The following is a 22,407-nucleotide window of genomic DNA, read 5'->3' on the forward strand; positions in this document are numbered from 1 at the left end:
CCACAACGCCTGTGAACCTTTTCACTAAGTATAAGATCACAAGTTTAAGCACTGATTATCTTTTTTCACCAGAATGTGACAGCTTTCGGAATGGCCATCTGCATAACTCATCACCGTGCATCCTGCCTCACACTATTCTCGAGGCTGAGAATGTGCTTTTTCACCACTGACTTGTGGCTCAGCGTTTCAGTAAGACGCACAGACACTCCCTCCCCCACAACTTACTGTGTTCGCAGAACTCCCGGCAGGGAACAATCATGTGAATTACTGGGGATTTTTCATCGGAAACCATGAAACCAGAAGACAATGGAGCAGTAGCTCTGAAGTGCTCAAAGAAAGGCCGTCAATCCACAATTCCATATGCTTGCAAACAAAGAATGAAAGCAAAATAGGACACCCTCAGGTAAAGAAAAACTAAGAGAATTCATTGCCGGCTCACCGGCTCTGAGCCAGACTCAGGGAGATTAAAGCAGAAAGAGGAAAGGACAGTGTGCAAGCAGAGAGCTGGCACGGCTAAGCTAACACCTGACAACTGAACTTCTAGACAAGAGCCCTTACTAAAGAAAACGAGGGACATCACATATGCGAAAAGGGCAGATTCACCAAGACATAACCATCCTAAACGTGCACGCACCGAACATCAGACCTGCAACGTACGGGAAGCAGAACGGATAGAACTGAAATGAGAAAGGCGGGTCCACAACTAGAGCTGGAGTTCTGAACTCTCCTCTCTACGACAGATAGAAAATGACACCAAAACCCAGCAAGGACATGAAGACTATTACCAAGTCAACTGATCTGGGCTTGGGTTTACTGGTGCTACTTGGGACTGGGTAGTGGGAAACCGGAGAAGACAAACGAAGTTAGAGACAGGAGACCCTTTAGCCCGGCTGAACAACAGAATCGGCGAGAGCAGGCCTCTCTCACATCCCCCTGGCCTGCACCTCTCTCAGCACAGACCGTGTCTGCTGAGCGACGAACGCGGTACAGCAGCGTCACACCTCCTACTCCCGGGACACGTGACGTGTGATTTTTCTATACCACCACTGTTTTAACAGTAATAAAGCCACATTCACAATGAAAACTGGACGTGCTATGATACAGGACATGTGGCATATACAATATATTTACGTATACACTTAGGACAAATACATCTACCTTTTCCAGATTGCAGTGGTAGAGGCGGGAAAGTACACTGTCAGTTAAAGTGACCACCAAAAAGGCACGCCCTCCTGCCCCCTCAGTCCCCTTACAAAGTCACGCTTCCTTTCTTTCAGCCAGGACCCACGCAGATGACAGAGGTTTAGAAAACGAAAACAGCAAAGCCAAAGAGCACTTGACAGAATGCTTGCCGGGCCCTTAAGCTTTCAAGGAAATGCTCCCTGACACGGAACTGAAAAAAGAATCAATCACATTTCCTGTGCTTTTCTCAGCATCCCCATCTAAACTCCTGTCTGCGGGATGACAGATGCCACAAAGGTATCTAACACCCACCAGATCAGCAGCAAACCACGACTACTTCCTTCTAAGTAGCCAGTACATCTGTCTCAGGTACGTCTTGTTGCTTAACACGCTGGTCCACAATTCAGTGGCTTAGCACAACACCGATCTCTTACTGTCTCTGTTAATTCCGTGGGTCAGTTGGGGGCTCTTCCCAGCGCCTGTGGTGCGTTCTGGAGTCACTGGCGCAGCCGCAGCGAGACGTGGTTCAGCGGGGGCTCACGCCCAGGAAGACCTCACGCAGACGTCTGACATGCGACGCTGGCGGACAGGCCTTGCGCATTCACTGCACTGGTCTAGACGGGCTTCCCTCAGCACGACGGCTGGGTGCTCAGAGGAAACCTTCCAAAAGGACATGCCTTGATGTCCACGCATTTACCAAGCCTCTGCTGGCGCTGGGCTCTGCTGGCCAGTAGCCAGATGGGCTAATGGGCCATCAGCCCAAGCAGGTCACACAACTGCCCCCAGAGCCCTGTAAGAAAGGCCTACGAAAGTGTGGCCACTGAGTCGTGGTTCGTTGAAGGCTCCCCAGTCCGTAGACTCCGATATCGTTTATACTAATTACGTTCACGCCTAGTCTGAAGGCAGAAATGCCTCACATCACAATTCATTAGTTTTCAAAGAGCTTTCACACTCAATATAGCGGCTAATAGCTCTAGATCAATTTTTGGCTTATTATAACAAAATCCTTTTAATATATGGTGATTACTGCAGCTCTCTGGGTAGACAGGCAAATATACTGATTTTAGATATTTAATATATGTTTACTTAATATATGATTACCATATTCTGTGCTAAGTGATCCAGAGGAAAACTGAATGAATTTGATTTCATCGTGTATCTTTTTTTTTTTTTTTTGTAAGATTTATTTGACAGAGAGTGCACACACACAAGGGGAAGTGCAGCGGGAGTTAGAGAAAAGGTGATCTCAAGCAGACTCCCTACTGAGCACTGAGGCTGCTACAGGACTCAATCCCACGACCCTGAGATCATGACCTGAGCCCAAATCAAGAGTTGGGGGCGCCTGGGTGGCTCAGTGGGTTAAGCCTCTGCCTTCGGCTCAGGTCATGGTCTCAGGGTCTTGGGATCGAGCCCCGCATCGGGCTCTCTGCCCAGCAGGGAGCCTGCTTCCCCCTCTCTCTGCCTGCCTCTCTGCCTGCTTGTGATCTCTGTCAAATAAATAAATAAAATCTTTAAAAAAAAAAAATCAAGAGTCAGATGCTTAACCAACTAAGCCATCCAGGCACCCCTGTATATGTGTTTGTTATATAATACTAAAAAGTTTACCTTGGAAAACATAAAAGCTTATTAATCTACTAAAAAAAATGTTTTTTAAAAATTTTACACTGAAATCTAATTGATACATATTAACAAAGATCGAATTACTACCATAGTCACACAGACATATAATTTATTGCAAAGAACTTTAGAACAAATGGAATGTATGTTCTTAATGAGATGAACTCTACTGACAGAAGGAGCTACTACGAGTCTTTTTCTCTTCCTCAAAATTATGGAGGATCCCAAAGAACTCTCGTATATGTGGTTTGTATCAATCAATCTTAACATGATAGAAATCAGAACCAAGAAATGTTTAAATTATCTTTACATTAGTTCATTTAAGATAATAACATTGTTCTGGCTACAGTATATGAACAAAATCCAGCCCCACAAAGACACTCAGCTGGACAAAAAGGAGTGCTTTAATAGCTTTTTCAGAAAATTGTGAAGGTTCTACTTTGATACTATACCACAAGTCCACAAGTTTCATTTAAAAAACGGACTGCATTATGGAATCTGGAAATATTAATGAACTTCTCATACTTTGTTACAGTAAAATCTATTGGTCTATCTTGCACTTTGAATTTGCTCTTACAGCATCATGCACTGGAAAACAAAGGTTCACAAGGTTAGGCAGATCTTCCAAATATTGGCACATTTCATTACGTAGTATTTAAAAATCACACTTTTTAATATCAGAATTGATCTCTTCATGAAACCCTGTAAGTACTGGGAAACTGCCAAACTTATGACATTAATACAAGTTTTCTAAAATTCTAGTTTTCATGTTAAGGCTCAAATTTATTACTGGCAATAAATACTTTTAATGGCTTTCCTTGAAATATCAGGATCATTTTGATTATTTAAAAAAATCAAAAACAAAAACCATTGGCCAAATACCTAAGCCTGAATAACCATTCTTCGTTGTTTTTGTATGTTAAAATGGCATTCCGTGGACACAGCAACCCGCAGCCGACCTGGAACACTGCTTTCCTAAAGCGACTTAACTCCGGCGCACAACCCAAGCGCTCTATGCATCTCCCCACTTCTTCGTACAGAACACTAAACAGACGGGTATTCAAAGGTAGAGATCTTAAATAAAACGTTCTAATTTCTCCTACTTTATCAAGGTAATTCTTAAGTATAATTGACAAAAATTTTTTTTAAAAGAGTGACTGTACCTTGACTACCAGTACAGTTTGGTTTGCTGCCTTAGTTCACACTGAGAAGTCCACTTTCTTAACCACCACTGCTCTTGTACCATCAGTTCAAATGTCCACACGGCAAAAAAGACAAGTTAACATCACAGCGTTATTATGATAAAAACAGTTTTGATCTCTGGGACTCCACAGGATCTGCAAATCACGCTTTAAGAACCACACCCGTAGCTTTAACAGCAGTAAGAAATCATGTCATACCAAAAACCAAGATTTTTGTTGAGGGGGAAAAAGTGTTCCAATTATATAATCAAATCAACTGAAAACTAATGTTAAAACTGAAATGAGAGTTCAACTACTTTGGAAAACTATCTGTAATACTTACTAAATCTCAACATATGCTTAAGCAATTCCATGTCAAGGTGTACACCCAAGAAAAATGAGTGTTATGCCAAAGACTGTACAGGAGGTTCACAGCACTGACTTCATAGAAGCAAATACAATAGCAAAAAAATTAGAAACAGTCCATATGTCCGTTGACAAGTGAAGGAATAAATAGTGACCTATCTATATAACGGAAAAGAGCCAGGAAGAAATGAAATATCGATTCACACAAAAACATGGAAGAACCCAGTAATTATGCCAAACGAATGAAGCCAGATCAAAAGGAGAACACAATGTGTAACTCTATTAAATTCTAGAAAATACACACTTATATACACAGAAAGCAAATCCGTGGTTTCCTGGAGATAAATAAAGAGACAGACGGATTACAAACAAGAACAAGGAGCCCTGGGGGTGCTCACTACCTTCATTTTGATGATGGTTTCATTAGTACGTATCTCTGTCAAAACTCATCAAAATTTACATGCCATATACAATTCCTCGTATGCCGATTATACTTCAATAATGTGGAAAATATTTTAACTTAAAGGGGAGGGACACCTGGGTGGCTCAGTGGGCAGGGCCTTTGCCTTCAGCTTGGGTCATGATCTCTGGGTCCTGGGATCGAGCCCCACATCGGGCTCTCTGCTCAGTGGGGAGCCTGCTTCCTCCTCTCTCTTTCTGTCTGCATCTCTGCCTACTTGTGATCTCTCTCTGTCAAATAAATAAATAAAATCTTAAATAAATAAAGGAGAGTGGGGGAGGGAGAGAAGAGAGACCCAGGAGTCAGCTAGAAAAGTTCCCTCCAGACAAACTGGGAAAATTTAGGTCCAACAAAGAAAATGACTGTGATGGGCTGAATTGAAGAAAATAACATAATAGCATTCAAAAACAGAGAAGAAAATTTGTTACCATTTGAGGCAGCGAGTAAAATAACAACGACTTTGAGAACTGGTACCTAAAATAAATTAAGCATTTACCCTTACTTGCCAATAGGAACTATATTTCCGAGTAACCAAATACCCACAGTTAATAAGAAAAACAAATTCTTCTTTACAGAATAATGATACCAATTAACACAGAAGAAATAGCAAAACTGAAAATATTATTATATAAAGCCAAAATATGTATTCTCTCAGACAAGTAATATCAAATGGTATTACCCAAAACAAAACAAAACAGTAGTTTAATGACGTTGAGAAAAGGCTAGAGAAATGTATCTCCAATACGTATATATATTTTCACTGCATGAGCAAACTGTGCTCTGTTAGTCTCCGGTGGACACGACTGTGCTTCCACAGCGATTATCAGTGCTCATCACAGTAAGTACTTTTAATCCCTTTCTCCTGTGTCACCCGCCTCCCCCCAGCAACCAATTCATTCTCTGTATTTAAGTGTCTGTTTTGTTGTTTAGCTCTTTGTTTTGCTTCTTAAATTCTATATGAATGAAATCATACGGTATCTGTCTTTCTCTGACTCATTTATCTGACTCAGCATAACACCCTCGAGATCCACCCGTGTTGCTGCAAATGGCAAGATTTCATTCTTTCTATGGCTGGGTAATATTCCACGACAGACATACATCACGATCTCTACCCATTCATCAGTGGATGGACACATGGGCTGTTTCCATAATCTGGCTATAGTCAATAATGCTGCAGTAAACACAAGACAAATACATCTTTTCAAAGTAGAGTTTTTGCATTCTTTGGGTAAATACCCAAGAGCGCCTTTACTGGATCACAGGGTAGCTCTATTTTTAACTTTTTGAGGAACCTCCACACGGTCTTCCACAGTGGCTGCTCCACTTTGCATTCCCACCAAACCTGCACGAGGATTCCCTTTTTCTCCACATCCTTGCCAACATTTGCCGTTTCTTGTATTTTTTTTTTTAATTTTAACCATTTTGACATGTATGAAGTGATATCTCGTTGTGGTTTTGATTATGTTTCCCTGGTAAGTGATGGGGAGCACCTTTTCATGTATCTGTTGGCCATCTGGATGTCTTCTTTACAGAAATGTCTGTGCATGTCTTCTGCCTAATTTTTGATTGGATTATTTGGGGGTTTTTTGGTGTTTGGTTCTTTAAGTTCTTTATACATTTGGGATACTAATGCTTTAGCAGACATGTTATTTGCAAATATCCTCTTCCATTCAGTAAGCGGTCTTTTAATTTTGTTGATTGCTTCCTTTGCTGTGCAGAAACTTTTTGTGTTTTTAAAAATATTGTTTATTTATTTGACAAAGAGACCGAGAACACAAGCAGGGGAGCAGCTGTGGGAGAGGGAGAAGCAGACTCCCTACTGAGCAGAGAGCCTGATCCCAGGACCCTAGGATCATGACTTGAGCTGAACACAGAGGCTTAACAACTGAGCCACCCAGGCGCCCCCAGACAAACTAATTTTTAAATCAAGGACTGTAATAAGAGATGAAGGACACTATATTATGATAAAAGGGTCTATCCAGCAAGATCATCTAACAATTGTAAATATTTATGCTCCTAACTTGGGAACAGCCAAATATATAAGCCAATTAATAACAAAACTAAAGAAACCCATGATATTAATACAGTAATAGTAGGGGACTTTAACACCCCACTCACAGCAATGGACAGATCATGTAAGCAGAAGATCAATAAAGAAACAAGAGCTTTGAATGACACACTGGACCAGATGGACTCAACAGATTTGTTCAGAGCACCTCACCCTAAAGCAGCAGAATACACATTCTTCTCAAGTGCTCACGGAACATTCTCCAGAACAGATCACATACTGGGTCACAAATCAGGTCTCAACTGGTAGCAAAAGACTGAGATCATATCATGCATATTTTCCGAGCACAGTGCTATAAATTTTGAAGCCAATCACAAGAAAAAAATTGGAAGTACCACAAATACATGGAGGTTAAAGAACATCCTACTGAAGAATGAATGGGCCAACCAGGAAATTAAAGAAAACTTTAAAAATACATGGAAGCAAGTGAGAATGAAAACAGAGCAAGTTCAAAACCTTTGGGATGCAGCAAAGGCAATCCAAAGTGGTAAGGATATAGCGATACAAGCCTTTCTCAAGAAACAAGGAAAGTCTTAAATACACACCCTAACCCTACACCTAAAAGAGCTGGAAAAAGAATAGCAAATAAAACCTAAATCCAACGGGAGAAGAGAAATAATAAAGATTAAAGCAACAATTATATATAGAAATGAAAAAAAAAAAAAAAAAGAAGAACAGATCAACAAAACTAGGAGCCAGTTCTTTAGAACGGTAAGATTGATAAACCCCTAACCAGCCTCATTAAAAAGAAAAGAAAAAGAACCCAAATAAATAAAATCATAAATGAAGATGAGGGATCCCAACCATTGCCAAAGAAATACAAACAATTCTAAAAGAATATTATGAGGAATTTTATACCAAGAAATTGGGCAAACTGGAAGAAATGGATAAATTCCTAGAAACATATCAACTACCAAAACTGAAAGGAAAGAGGAAGAAACGAAAATTTGAAAAGACCCAGAACCGGCAAAGAAGTTGAATCAGTAATTAAAAATCTCCCAACGAACAAGAGTCTAGGGCCAGATGGCTTCCCAGGGGAATTTTACCAAACATTGAAAGAATTAATACCTTTTCTTCTGAAGCTGTTCCACAAAATAGGAATGGAAGCGTAACTTCCAAACTCATTCGATAAGGCCAGTGTTCCCTTGATTCCAAAACCAGACACAAACCCCACTAAAAAGGAGAATTAGAGACCAATGTTGCTGATGAACATGGATGTAAAAATTCTCACCCAAATACCAACTAATAGGATCTGACAGCACATTAAAAGGATTATGCACCATGACCAAGTGGGATTTATTCCTGGGCTGCAGGGGTGATTCAACATCCACAAATCAATATGATATACCACATAAATAAAAGAAAGAAAAAGAACCGTATGATCCTCTCAACGGATGCAAAAAAGCATTGGACAAAATACAGTGTCCTTTCTTGATAAAAACTCTCCACCATGGAGGGATAGAGGGAAATACGTCAATATCACAAGAGCCATATATAAAAGACCCACAGAGAATATCATCCTCAATGGGGAAAAAAAATCCTGGAGGAGAACTCAGGTAGCAACCTCTTTAACCTCAGCCACAGCAACTTCTTGCTAGACAGAGCAAAGCAAAAATGGACTACTGGGACTCCGTCGGGACAAAGAGCTTTGCAGAACAATGGAAATAGTCGATAACCTATGGAATGGAAGAACATATTTGCAAATGTCTTATCAGATGAAGGGCTGGTATCCAAAATCTATGAAGAATTTATTAGCCTCAACACCCGAAAAACAAAGAATCCAGTCAAGAAACGGGCAGAAGACATGAACAGACATTTCTGCAAAGACGTACAAATGGTGAACAGACCACTGTTGAGAAAAAGTGCTCCACATCACTCAGCATCAGGGAAATACAAATCAAAACCACAATGAGATCCCACCTCACACTGTCAGGATGGCTCAGATTAACTCAGAAAATAACAGATGTTGGTGAGGATACAGAGAAAGAGGGACCCTCTTACACTACTGGTGGGAATGCCAGCTGGTGCAGCCGCTCTGGAAAGCAGTATGGAGTTAAATAGAGCTACTCTACGACCCAACAATTGCACTAGTAGGTATTTATCCAAAGGATACAAAAATGCTGGTTCAAAAGGGCACCTGCACCCCAATGTTTATAGCAGCAGTGTCCACAATTAACAAATGTCCACAAAAGAGCCTAGCTGTCCATCAACAGATGACTGGATAAAGAAGATGTGGTATATAAATGTGCGAGAGAGAGAGAGAGAGAGAGACACACACACACACACACACACACCGGAATATTACACAGCCATCAAAATGAATGAATCTTGCCGTTTGCATGCAATGATGTGGACACAACTAGAAAGTCGTGTTATACTACGTGAATAAGTCAGTCCGAGAAAGACTAATACCATATGATCTCACTCATCTATGGAATGTAAGAAACAAAACAGATGAACAAAGGGGAAGGGAAAACAGAGAGGGAAGCAAACCACAAGAGACTCTTAACTCTAGCAAACCAACAGTGGGTTGCTCGAGGGGGAAGGGCAGGGATAGGGCAGTTGGGTGATGAGCATTAAGGAGGCACTTGCATGTGAGGAGCACTGGGTGTTCTATGCAACTGATGAATCACTAAATTCTACCCCTGAAACTAATAATCATAGTATATGTTACCTAAATTGTATTTAAATAAATTTTTTTTTAAATATAACCTCTAAACAAAGAAACAACCAGATAAATCTGGAAGGTTGAATATTGTGCAAAACTAGCCTAATTAAACAAGCCAGTGTCATTTAAATAAAAAACGTCGTAGACAAAACCAGATGAAGTGGGAGGAATCGCAGGTCTAATTGTCATTTGGGGGCTAATTCGGGAAATATGAGTGTGTGGGTATGTGTGTGTGGGTATGAGATCAGATGTAGATTTACTGTAAACTAGAGATTCTCCGCCAGGAAAAAACAGGTCATAAAATGGTGTGATTTCATCATATATATACTACGAGCTCATGCGGGCTAAAACGAACACAGGTACACGGAAAGCTGATATATTAAGGTGTATTAATGTAATTAATTAATTACATAGTGCTGCGCCTATGGTGAAAGGATGTTTTACTTTGTTTTTATCTCTCCCCAATTTTCCCATTTTCTACAATGCATGGACAGTGCCTCTACAAAAGTAAATGACGATGTGTGACATGAATCTGAACACACATTTCGGTGTCCTGTGCACACCATTTGTGTTATGAATGAGAAACGGAGAACTGCTTTCAGAGAGACGCAAAGAAACGGCTTTGGAATCAGGAGTGGTCGAAGCTACTCCCCGCTTATGAGAGAAACAAGGAAAGCTCCTTTAGGGAGTCAGGAAGGGCGACGGAAAGGTCTAGAACTGCCCGCCCAATGCAGTAGCGATTAGCCGTGCGTGGCTATTTAGGTTTAAATGAATTCAGAGTCAATAAAATTTAAGATTCAATTCTTTAGTCTCACCAGCCACATTTCAGAAGTTCGAAAGCCCCAGGGGGTTGGCGGCTGTGTTGGGCAGGCGGCCAGGCAGCAGGCGGCCAGGCAGCAGGCGGCCAGGCAGCAGGAAGGAGTTAGGTGCGGGCACGCGGCCGGCGAGCGGGACCGTGTGGCGCGGATACAGAAGCAGCGGGGCAGAGAAGGCCCACTGGAGAGAGCTACAGAGGTGGGTGCAGCTGTGTCTCCTCTCCTGCCCCCCAGGACCCACTCGCTCCACTGCCGCCTCGCACCCTCGGACGCGGAGGGCAGCTCACCGGTTCGCCGGGGAAGAACGCTTCCCCCGGATCCCAGCGGAGTGTCGCCGGCACTGCACGCCGGTTCCGCAGCTCTCCCACCGGCTTGCGTTCCCGGCTGTTTTCAAGGACGTCTGTGGAGCAAACAGCCTTGGAAGACAGGGATCTCCCTCCAGGGCCGAAGGCAGACTTGGTTCCTGCCCAGCGCACTACATCAGCGTCTACCCCAGCTAAGGGGTGGGCGGGTTTGCAAGCAACGCTCTCGGGGCGCTGGGGGTTCCTAACTCGCGGCTCCTCTGCCCTAGCGAATCCGCTGTGCACCCCGCATTCACCTGGGCCCCTTCCACATCACCTTCACGGCATCTGGGGAACAAGGGAAGCACACGAACGGGACGTTCGAGCTGCCGCTGTGCTTTGCCTTGACCCATCGGTCGTCTGCCAGGCTCGCTTGTTAGCTTGCACGTAAGACAGAAGAGCACACTCGCCCCAGGTTTTAAAAGTTCACACAACCAGGGACGCCTGGGTGGCTCAGTGGGTTAAGCCGCTGCCTTCGGCTCAGGTCATGATCTCAGGGTCCTGGGATCGAGTCCCGCATCGGGCTCTCTGCTCAGCAGGGAGCCTGCTTCCTTCTCTCTCTCTCTCAGTGTACTTGTAATTTCTCTCTATCAAATAAATAAATAAAAATCTTTAAAAAAAAAAAAAAAAAGTTCACACAACCATGCGGCTCCTTTGAGCTCCTCGTGCCACATGAACAAGTTCCGTCAGGAACCAAGGGGATCTCTGGGGCATCTCTTAGGACCCACGGATGACAGGTAAAAGTTAAGAGAGCAGAAGGGGTAACAGCCAGCCCAAACGCTTCCCCGGCATACTGGACCCCCACTCGGTCAGGAAGCAGCCTCGGGCATTCGCTGAGCACAAGGGAAATGCGACTGGCCCAGTTGAAGGAGAAAATTATAAATACCACCACAGTGGGTGAGCAGGTGCCAGCGAGGACGGTTGTGTCTAGGCAGACTAGGCAGACCATCCTCCCCCGCTCCTCCAGCTACTTCCAGAAGGCAGGCCAGCGACAGGTAGCCTTGTAATTGCATCCTCAGGTCCGAGATCCCGGAACGGTGCTCCCCCTTCTCGAGGAGCAGGTGAGCGAACGCAGCCTCCCTCACAGCAGCCGCAGCTCCGCAACACACCAGGCGAAGTCAGTGATCCGTTCGTGCTACTGCTCCAGGGAGCAAGCAGGGGCCGGCAGCCCCGCACCACACTTGTTGGACTCCCTGGTCTGAAGGAACCCTCCAGAGACGCACTTACGCAAGACTCAGAAGACAAGAAGGAGGGACTATGCCTCCTCTCCGGCAGCCGCTGGAGGCACGAGGGCCGACCGCACACATCGGGTCTGCAGCGGCTCCCCAGCGGGCTCCAGGGAACATTCGCTGCCGTGCTGCGGCGCTCGGGTCACAAGCCGTGTCCTCTGAGGCCAGCGCCTTCCGACCTCCTCAAAGCCAGAAGCAATTCTCTCTGACCTTCACCCCCGCAGGCCTCTCAATGGCTCTGTAAGTATTTAGTTCATTTCCTTTATTAAATCGGTTCTCACTACAATTCCCAAGGCGGGTCCGTTCTCCTGACCACCACGACGGGCAGGGGCCGGGCGTGTGGAGACCCCCGGGGGGAGCAGCTGCCCACCGTGCACGAGGTTACAAGAGAAGGAGACGTTGAGCAAGCGGGTCAAAACGATACGAAGTAGGCTCCTTCTCGGGTTCGGGGCTTTGCTCCACTACCCTCTGATCTAACAAACGTCGACCGCGGGATTATCACACACCAGGCTCCACTCCCGCTACTGGAAAGAAAAACAGACTCGCAGGTCGGGGTGGCTGCGAGGACGAGCGGGGCGAAGGCTCGTGAACTCTCGTGGAAGGTTCAATCTAGTAAACGGCAGGGAGCGCGCCGGGGAACCGCAGGCAGCACAGGCCGCTCTAACAAGCTCCCCGAGCCGAGATCTAGGGGCGCAGCCGAGAGCAGAGCCGGGACGAGCCCCCGCTCTGTGTGTTCAGGGGACCACGGGGAGGCGAGCGTGGCGGGACTGAAGCTCTGAAGACCCGATCGCATGGGGCCTGGGAGGCCACAGGAAGGACTCGGGCTTTTATTGCGAGGGAGACGGGAACGCCCGGAAAGTGACAGGATGTGATCTATCTGGGAACAGACGAGAGTGAAACCAGGAAGGGCACTAACATCCCTGAAATAGCACAAGGAACCCAGGACAGTGGCTCGCACCGAGGCAGAGCAGTATGAGCGGTGAAAAGCAGTCACATTCCGGATATATCTGAAAAGAAAATTTGCTTGGGGACGAGAAGTGGGACGGAGGGAAAAGCAGGGGAGGAAAAATGACCCCCCCCCCCGGTTCCGACCCGAGCAAACAACAGAACCGCCATTAACTGACAGTAAAGACTGAGGGACACAGAGTCGGGGTGAGAATCAGAATTCGGTATCTGATCTGCTAAGTTCAAGACGCCTAGTACACGCCCGGACTGGTACCGGAGAGCAACCGTGACCCCCCACCCCGAGAAGGGGGCAGCGAGCAGAGAAGCCCACTCCGGGCACCAACCTGGTTAACGTCAGGTAAGTGGACGGGCCAGGCAGAGCAGGAGGGCTCCCCGGAAGCTGCTACTAGAGGAGAAAAAACTAGATGCAGTCAGTGCTCGAGAAAACCCGAACCTGGGAGGACAGCCGTGAAAATGCCCTGGGACAGCGGTTCTCGGCGGAGCCAGCGCCCCGATGGAGGTGTGGAAACTGGTGGAAATACTGTTGTTGCTGACGTGTTTGGGAGGCACTAGCAATAAGCAAGCGGAGCCACTGCTCAGGATAAACCCCACAGAAAAGGGGGGTTCTACTTCCTTTCAAATGCCTCACCAGACCTCCATAATTGTGAAAAATCTGACCATAACGATCTGAACCTAGATTCCAACTTCATTTTGCTAATATTTTCTATACAATTTTAACAAACACTGAATTTTCCAGAAACACAGCTACCATGTAAATTTTTTAGAAATTGAAAAAAAAAAAAGAACACTCTTGGAACACCTGGGTGGCTCAGTCAGTTAAGCGGCTGCCTTCAGCTCAGGTCATGATCCCAGGGTCCTGGGATCGAGTCCCGCATCGGGCTCTCTGCTCAGTGGGGAGCCTGCCTCTCCTCTGCCTGCTGATCCCCCTGCTTGCACCTTCTCTCTCTGACAAGTAAATAAAATCGAAAAAAGGAAGAAAAGAGAACTCTCTCTTTTTTTTTTTTAATTAAAATATTGTATTTATTTATTTGACAGTGAGAGATCACAAGTAGGCAGAGAGGCAGACAGAGAGCAAGGAAGGGAAGCAGGCTACCTGCTGAGCAGAAAGCCCGATGTGGGGCTTGATCCCAGGACCCTGAGATCATGACCTGAACCGAAGGCAGCGGCTTAACCCACTGAGCCACCCAGGCGCCCTGAGAACACTCTCTTTAGTGCAAAACTTTCTCCAAGAAATTTCAACATTTTGAAAAACCGTGGCATAGAAAATAATGCAGTTTTCTAATATTTAAGTCACCAGCAAAACACCTGCATCTGTGTTATCTGTAGGGTCACTGACAGATGCATTACAGGAGAGACGCAAGATGGTCTTGGTAGACTTAGCACCAAATATTAAATAACAGACGTGTGAAATGCAGGATTCTCACGAATCAAAGCTGTTTTAAAATGATGACGGTCATCTTACACATTGTTAGTTTCTATGGCATAAGGCCAGGTATCTATCTTGCAATGATTATTTGAAATTAAACTTATTTGAGGGGGACCATTTTAAAATCTTACTCTGAGTGTGTCACCAGAGGTCCAGCACCGTCTTCTCGGCCACTCTTACTACATTTTCTGCTTCCAGCTCATCCTCTTCCTACTGACTCTTGAAGGATTTTGTTACAAACTGGACACAGGCTGTGGCTCTCGACAAGATGTGGAATTTCAAGGCAGGAATTTTCTATGACAGTTTGCCTCCACCCCTCCCAAATGACAACACAGAAAATTTTTCTTTCTCAACACTCACAAATGAGATACCACTCATTCACAGGTACATCTACATTTTTCATTTTTCTAATTTGATAGTCTACAATTGATGGGTATGTAGCCCTATTTCGATTAGGGTCATTTTCCTCTTTCTGTTATTATACCTAAATAATTCTGGCTTGCTGTTACCTCTTATACAGAATAACCTCTGTTTCTCTCTCTTCACTATAAACTCGTCCATTATAAGCAGGTAGAAGTAGCTCCTATTTTACTATGCCTTCTAACAAAGTAGTGCCTAAGCATCTTGTAAGAAATACAAACTATTTTAATATAAAGTACTTCCTTTTCTCTGTCCTTACATCACAGCTAGAACAGAACACTGACTTTTTTAATTACGTACATGAAATTATATTTGTAAATCTGTGAATTTAATCTAGGATAGTAAAAGGGAATTATAAAACACTGGTTATAAGCAGAAAGCACTGAGTCTGACATTACTGAAAATCACTGGATTGGAAGAGACAAATACTGGATGTTAAAAGGGTTTAAAAAAAGAAAAAAGACAGTTGCGCACAAGGATATGCTGAATGACAGAGAGTGTCGGAAGTGTCACCAGAATGTTCCTGCCCCTAAGGGTGAAGGCAGAAAAGCAGCAATGAAAAAAGGTAGAAGAGTTTCTCAAATATTCATAGGCAGTAGCACAGGACTAAGGAGCAGACAGCACTAAAAACGGCTCAGAGGAATGCTGAGAAGATAGAATATTCCGAAACACAGAGGCTGGGGCAGCAGGCTCCTTATTAAGAAGGGCCATCAACGCACTGAGGCACCAAGCAAAGGTCACATATGGACTATGACATCGAGGGCAGGGCCATTCGGGAGAAAGGGGAAGACAAAAGGTTGCTTCCCCGCCAGGTACAAGATGAGGCAGGAGTCACAGGACACACAAAAAGGCAAAGTAAAAGACAGACTTCAGGAGGCAGTAGTGTGAACTGAGGGTAGAAATTTTTAAGAACAGGAATAGAGAACATAAAAAGCCAAGCATGCCTGGAGAAGAAACTCTGGTTTTATTCAAAACGGCCAGGTGTGGGCTAACCAAAACCGCAAGCATAGATCTCTGTGGGCAATACTCTTTATGGGGACAAGCCAGGTTGAGAGAAGGCCCGGAAGACGGCAGTGGAGGTCCTGCGACACCGGAAGCCCTGCTACCGAAGGCCTACAGCAACTCCGCTCCGGGGACGCGGCCACCAGCAGCAGTGGGAGAGTTAAACCATACACGAGATGAAGAACAAGTATCCTGGGGCACTTGGGTGGCTCAGTCGGTTAGGCGACCACCTTCAGATCAGGTCGATTCCAGGGTCCTGGGATGAAGCCCAGCGCGCACCGGACCCCCTGCACGGTGGAGAGTCGGTTCCCCACTGCCCTTCCCCTGCTCATGCTCTCACACTCTTGCTCTCTCTCAAATAAAATAAAACCTTAGGAAAAAAAAAAAAAGCAAACTAGCATCCAGAAGACATAAACGACTCTTACAGCCCAACAATATGAAGGCAAAGAACCTAACGTTAAAATGGTCAGGGATCCGAACAGACACTTCTCCCAAGAAGATTCCCAAATGTCCAATAAGTACACAAACAGTCCACGATGTTTGTCATTAAGGGAAAAGCAAATGCAAATCAAAATCACGGCGGGGTAACAACTTCACACCCACGAGGACGACTACACTCAAAAAGAGGGAAAAGAACAAACGTTAGCAGGTTGGGGAGAAACTGGGACCCTCGCACAGTGCCGGTGGGAATATAAAATATAATGGTACAGCCACTTTGGAAAATAGTTTTGCAGTCCCTCAAACGATTTAAACATAGTAACCATGACCCACAAATCCCACTCGTAGGTATACAACCAAAGCACAAAAAAACACGTCCACATAAAAACTTGTACATATAATGATGTTCACAGAAGCATCATTCATAATATCCAAAAAGTGGAAGCAAACCAAACGTCCACCAACGGACGGACAACACCAAAATGGGTGATAGCTATACACAGACTATTACCGACCATAAAAAGGAACGGAATACCGATATATATTCTCACAGGCATGCACCCTGAAAACATGATGCTAAATGGGAGAAGCCAGACAGAGAAGGCCACGTAATGTGCGAACGTCCAGGTGAGGGGAATTTATGAAGACAGAAGGAGACTGGTGGGGCTTTAAGGCTGGGAGGAGAAGGGAGAATGAAGACCGATGGTTACTGGGTGCACGAGTTCTTCCAGACGGTTCTAAAGTCAGACAGTGATACTATTTGCACAGCCCCGTGAATATACTAAAACCCATTCAACTGTGCACTTTAAATGCGGGAGCTGTATAACAGGTAAATTATATTTCAATAAAGCTGTTTAAAAATGTCATCTTTCTTGGACCCATGGGATTTGAATTTATGGAAGTGACTGAATGCCAGCCAACCTGGAGAGGCCACTGCCAACGAAAGAAGACACTGCTTACATCTCTCAAGACAAGGGGGCACCCACACCACCCAGGGTGACAGAGAAGCAGCAGGTTTGCTCAGGAGGCAGAGAGAGGACCTAGGGGAAAGCTGAGGCCAGAACTTTTACTGGGGTTTCTGCGGAAAGGCAAGCCAGGACAGGGTAAACAATGCAGGACTGGCTTATTTGAATAATTCAGGCTGAAGCGCAGTCTCTCCTCCTCCTGTGCCTGGCCCTGGGATAATGCAGCACAGGGAAAATACTGGCCTGGTGTGTGAGTCAGATAAGGAGGTAACTGAAGGCTGAAGATTCCGGACTGGGTGATTTGCAAATGAAAGGCATACTTCAGGAAGGCTGTTGGGATCTTTAGGAATTAGCTGCCCCTGGGAGGGACAGTTTCTCCCCAGGTCGGTAAGGCCCCCAAAAGCCGGAGCACGGAGGATACACAAAATAAGAAAATATAGTTAATCTAACTGGCCCTGTGACGAACGGATGCCAAAGAGACAAACACAGAATCCGAGGAGATAGAATAAATGCACACAACAGAAATTCACAGGGTGATTCTAGAATTTATATGGAAACGCAAAAGACCCAGAGGGGTGGAAACTATATTGGAAATTAAAAAACAAAACAGGGCGCCTGGATGGCTCAGTGGGTTAAGCCGCTGCCTTCGGCTCAGGTCATGATCTCAGGGTCCTGGGATCGAGTCCCGCATCGGGCTCTCTGCTCAGCAGGGAGCCTGCTTCCTCCTCTCTCTCTGCCTGCCTCTCTGCCTACTTGTGATCTCTCTCTGTCGAATAAATAAATAAAATCTTTAAAGAATAAAATAAAATAAAATAAAATAAAAAACAAAAACAAAAACAGGACAGAGAACTTACACTGCGTAATTTCAGACTTATTACAAAGCCACAGTTATTAAGACAATGTGGTATTACCAAAGGATAGACAAAGACACCAATGACCAGAATAAGGAGCCCAGAAATGGGGCTACCCATAGACAATGACTGATATTTTACAAAGGCCCAAAGTAATGCAATGGTTAAAGGAAATTCTTTTCAATATCCGCATGGGGGCAGGTAAAGGAGTAAGTCTTGACCTTTGTCCCACGCCACTCATAAAAATCAATTCAAGGTGAAATCAAAGACCTAAAACATAGTTTAAATTATATAAGAAGCTTTCACCCAAAAAAAAAAAAGACACAGTATCTCTGTGACTTTGAAGTTGGCAAAGATTCCTTAATATATAAAAAACACTAAACAAACAAAAAACTAAAAGAAACAAAATGCACTAACCATTAAAAAAAAAAAAGACAAATTGGACTTTATTCAAATTTAAAACTTCAAAAGATACCACTTGGGAGATGTAGAAAGGGAGCTGCAGATTAGGAGAAAGTGTTCACAGTGCATCCTGGGGGAAAGGACTCATTTCCACAACAGGAAGGACTCCTGCAAATCAACTATATGAGGTTAAACAACCTAATTCGGACAACAGACAATTCACAAATAGCAGCCCAAGTGCCCATGAAAAAAGGCACACCTCGTCATCAGTAGTCGCCTGCAACATGCAAATTAAAGCCACACGGATAGCACTTTACGCTCACTAGAATGGCTAAAATTAAAAAGACTTTCAATACCACAGGCTGGTGAGATCATGTTCCAACTGGAACTTCCAGAAATTGCCAATCCAAGTATGAAACAGGACAGCCACACTGAAGATAGATTGGGAGTTTCTTACGAAGGTAAAATATATACCTACCCTACGACCTAGCAGTCCCCACTTTGGGGTGTGGACCCAAAGGAAACCGAAATACATGTTCGTAACAAAGTGTTGCATAAGAGGGATCATGGCGGTTTTAGTCATAATAGCCAAACACTGAAAGCAAGCCACTGCCTTTCAACAGATTAGACACTGTGGTACTTCCACATTATTGAACAGTACCCAGCAATAAAAACGGATAAATTACTGACATGTACTACAACACGGACGACCCTCAGAAACATTACGTTGAGTTTAAAAATCCACTTGCCAAAAAATACACATTATGATTCCATTCGTATGAAATTCTAGAACAGGCAAAACCAAACGAGCGACAGCAACTAGAACAACCGTTCCTGGCTGTGGGGGCGCTGCTGGCTAGACATGGACACAGTGAACTTACCAGGGTGAGGACATGGCCTGTACATATCTTAATTTGGGTGGTGGAGAAGGGTTTTTTTTTTTTAACATCCATCAATATGAGCTGAACTCATTTAGCAAATTTGTTCAAAATCATTACATTAAACGTAAATCATTCTTTAAAATGGTAAAATTCATTGGCTGCGTATCATAGCCGTACTAAAGTTGCATCAAACAGAAATAACATTTAAATAAAAATAAATACCTTTGTCCATCTACAAAGCTTCACCCCGGAGTGGCTCCCAATCAACTGATACCCTAAACAGAAAAACAAAGAACACAACATTGAATTGATTCAAAGCCTCATATTAAAAGGTGATTAGAAACCTGTAACAAAATCATTTTTCTTTCCTTAAATAATGGCAGGCAACAACCCAGTGGCAAAAAACAGGTTTAAAGGTTTACTTCACCAAGATGATCAAATACCTTAAAATGTATATGCATCTAATAACACAAACTGGAAATACATAAGGAAACAAGAGGCTAATCCAAAATCATAGAAACTTTTCACATCTTTCAGTATCTAAGAGATCCCACAGACAAAAACTCACATGAGTTCTAAGACCTAAACAACACAGTGAAGGTGACAAAGAACACAGAGTACTACACGTGACACCTACAGAATGCACATGCTTTCGGAGAACTCAGGGCAACTTTCTTAAAAACAAATACAATGGGCACCTAGGGGGCTCAGTGGGTTAAGCCTCTGCCTTCAGCTCAGGTCATGATCCCAGGGTGCTGGGTTCGAGTCCCGCATCGGGCTCTCTGGTCAGCGGGGAGCCTGCTTCCCCCTCTCTCTCTGTCTGCCTCTCTGCCTACTTGTGACCTCTGTCAAATAAGTAAATAAAATCTTTAAAAACAAACAAATACAAAAAACACATGCTGGGCCGTAAAGCAAAAGCAAGAACAACAGACTGGGGAACTCGCAACCGTAATCTTTGAAAAACGATGAAGAATCAGACGGCCAAAAGAAGACCGAAATAAGGAAACACTGCCCCAAGAAGTGGAAGGTAAAATTCCAGGACCCATAACCTAACGTGAATTCTTAGCACCACTCCATAACCCAGCATTTAGAATTCGTGAGCCATGGAAGACATAAAAAGCGTGGAAAAGCCATGCCAAAGTGATCACATTTCCTTTTGTAATGAACCAGAAGAGCAAACAAGTAGAACATTCTGATTTCAGGAAGCATTTAACAAAGTTTCTCACAAGGTTTCAAGTAACAAGCCACAATCAGGAGTCTCTTACACAAAAAGACTCTTGACCTGCAGACGAATGAGGCAAAAGGAGAACTCTAGTCCGGATGGTGGCATAAGTGGCTCCGTGGCTGGTCGAACACCCATATTCACAGGGTGAGGACTCACGGAACAATGTCAGCGTGGACCACAAGTCTCTAGCGGCAACATTACACGGCTTTGTCCTTTCCCTCTCCCACGCGCACGTAAACACCCCGCACATCAACAAGGCTCTCCGCATCTATCTGAAGAGAGAACGGAGTCCAACGGAGCGAGTAAGCTCAGACGCAGAATGAGCATTTAAAAGATTCCCGGAGAAAATTCTAGTTCTTCTTTTGGGTTTCTACATTGTATGTTCCTGAGACCATCGTCACAGAAATCACCGTCTATTACGTTAGTTCTTCATATTCTCCTTTCCCAAGGAACACAGGGTTGTACAAAATGTTCATTTAGACATTTATGAAGAAGACCGCAGAGTACAGGACGGACAGACCTGCGGCCGACCACCAGGCCAAGATAAGCCAAGGGTCTGCAGTCGCTAAAAATCAAGTGCACAGCTCTGTTCTAACCAAGATCAAGTGACAGAGGATGTACTCTCCCACCTGAAATGCCAAAAATGGGACAAAATATAGGAACCAACAGTTTCCAAGACATGAAACATCAGGCAACAAGGGACAGTAATAGGGAGACGCGAAACACACAAGATGAGCCCTCCCGTTCCCGGAGCTTACTGCCTTGCAAGTTTCAGGTCATGCCGCGGGGAGGGGCAATCCGAGAACAGCTCAGTACTCTCTGAGGCGAGGACATGAAAGCCAAGAGTCCGGGGAGCCCACATGGCTCGAGTTTGCAGAATGGAGTACCAGAGAGTCAAGAGCTGCACAGAGATTCAACCCAGGAATCTGCAGAGGATTCCCAGAAATATCTAGCTGAGGACTGCCTAGTGCAATAGTGAGAGAAAAACTCCTGGAGAATTGGAAAGAATCACCTGAAAGGCCTAGAGGTACGCCCGGCACTCAGGTGGCTGGGAACTGTCCCTGGTCGTACCAGTCGGAAGCTTAAGAGTCACAAGGCACTGATGCCCCGATTATCAGAAGTAATTAGCCATATAGTGGGTAAGCTCTGGTCTCACTTGACAAGTCATAAAAGCCAGATTAAAAGGTTCAAACTGTTTCCAAGTAACTGCTCTTCACTTTAGAACTAAGCTTAAGGATGGGAATACAAAATTATGGGAATACAAAAATATCTAGCACCCAATAAGGTAACATTAGATCTGGCGTGCCATCGGAGATTACCAAGCATGCAACAGGACCGATGAAGAAATAACCCAGCAACTAAACTGATCCAGAGATGACACAGGGGTGAGAAGTACATTGCAACAGTTGTTACTTATAATCTGTAGGCTCAAAAAGTTAAGTAGAGACATGGAGACATAAAAAGACCCCAACGCAACTTCCACCGATGAAGACTATAAACCCGGAAGCTGAAAAACGCACTAGATAGAATTAACAGAAGAACAGCCATCAGAGAAAAAAGATTACTACATCAGACCCGAAGACACAGCAACAGAAGCTACATGTAAGCAAAAATGAAAGCTAGAAGAGAAAAAAGAATTTTAAATGAAAAGAGTATCAGTGAGCTATAGGTCAGATTCATGAAACTGAAGTCCCCACGGAAGAGGAGAGGGAGGCAGTGACAGGAAAATATTTGAAGAAATAATGGCCAAAAATTGTCCATTTGATTAAAACTATAAAATCCACAGAATCAGGAAGCTCAACAAATCCCAAGTAAAAGCAACATGAAGAAAACTACGTTGAAACACACTGTAACTGAATTGCTCAGAATCAGTAGTTAAGAGAAGATCTTAGAGGTGGCCCAAG

The 22,407-nt window shown here is 44.2% G+C and overlaps 1 protein-coding gene across 3 annotated transcripts in view; it reads right to left on the bottom strand.

Annotated features, from left to right (window-relative positions):
- The window catches only part of LOC309854802 (S-adenosyl-L-methionine-dependent tRNA 4-demethylwyosine synthase TYW1-like), a 204,168-nt gene that overhangs the window by 145,015 nt on the left and 36,746 nt on the right, over positions 1-22,407 (bottom strand). For all 3 annotated transcript variants that reach the window (XM_082714315.1, XM_082714317.1, XM_082714316.1), the window contains one exon: positions 19,501-19,553. In XM_082714315.1, coding sequence (XP_082570441.1) covers positions 19,501-19,553 — 53 coding nt within the window. The remainder of the gene's footprint in view (positions 1-19,500; positions 19,554-22,407) is intronic.

The sequence above is a fragment of the Mustela nivalis genome, assembly GCF_964662115.1.
Source record: "Mustela nivalis genome assembly, chromosome: 19".
In the NCBI taxonomy this organism is placed as follows: Eukaryota; Metazoa; Chordata; class Mammalia; order Carnivora; family Mustelidae; genus Mustela; species Mustela nivalis.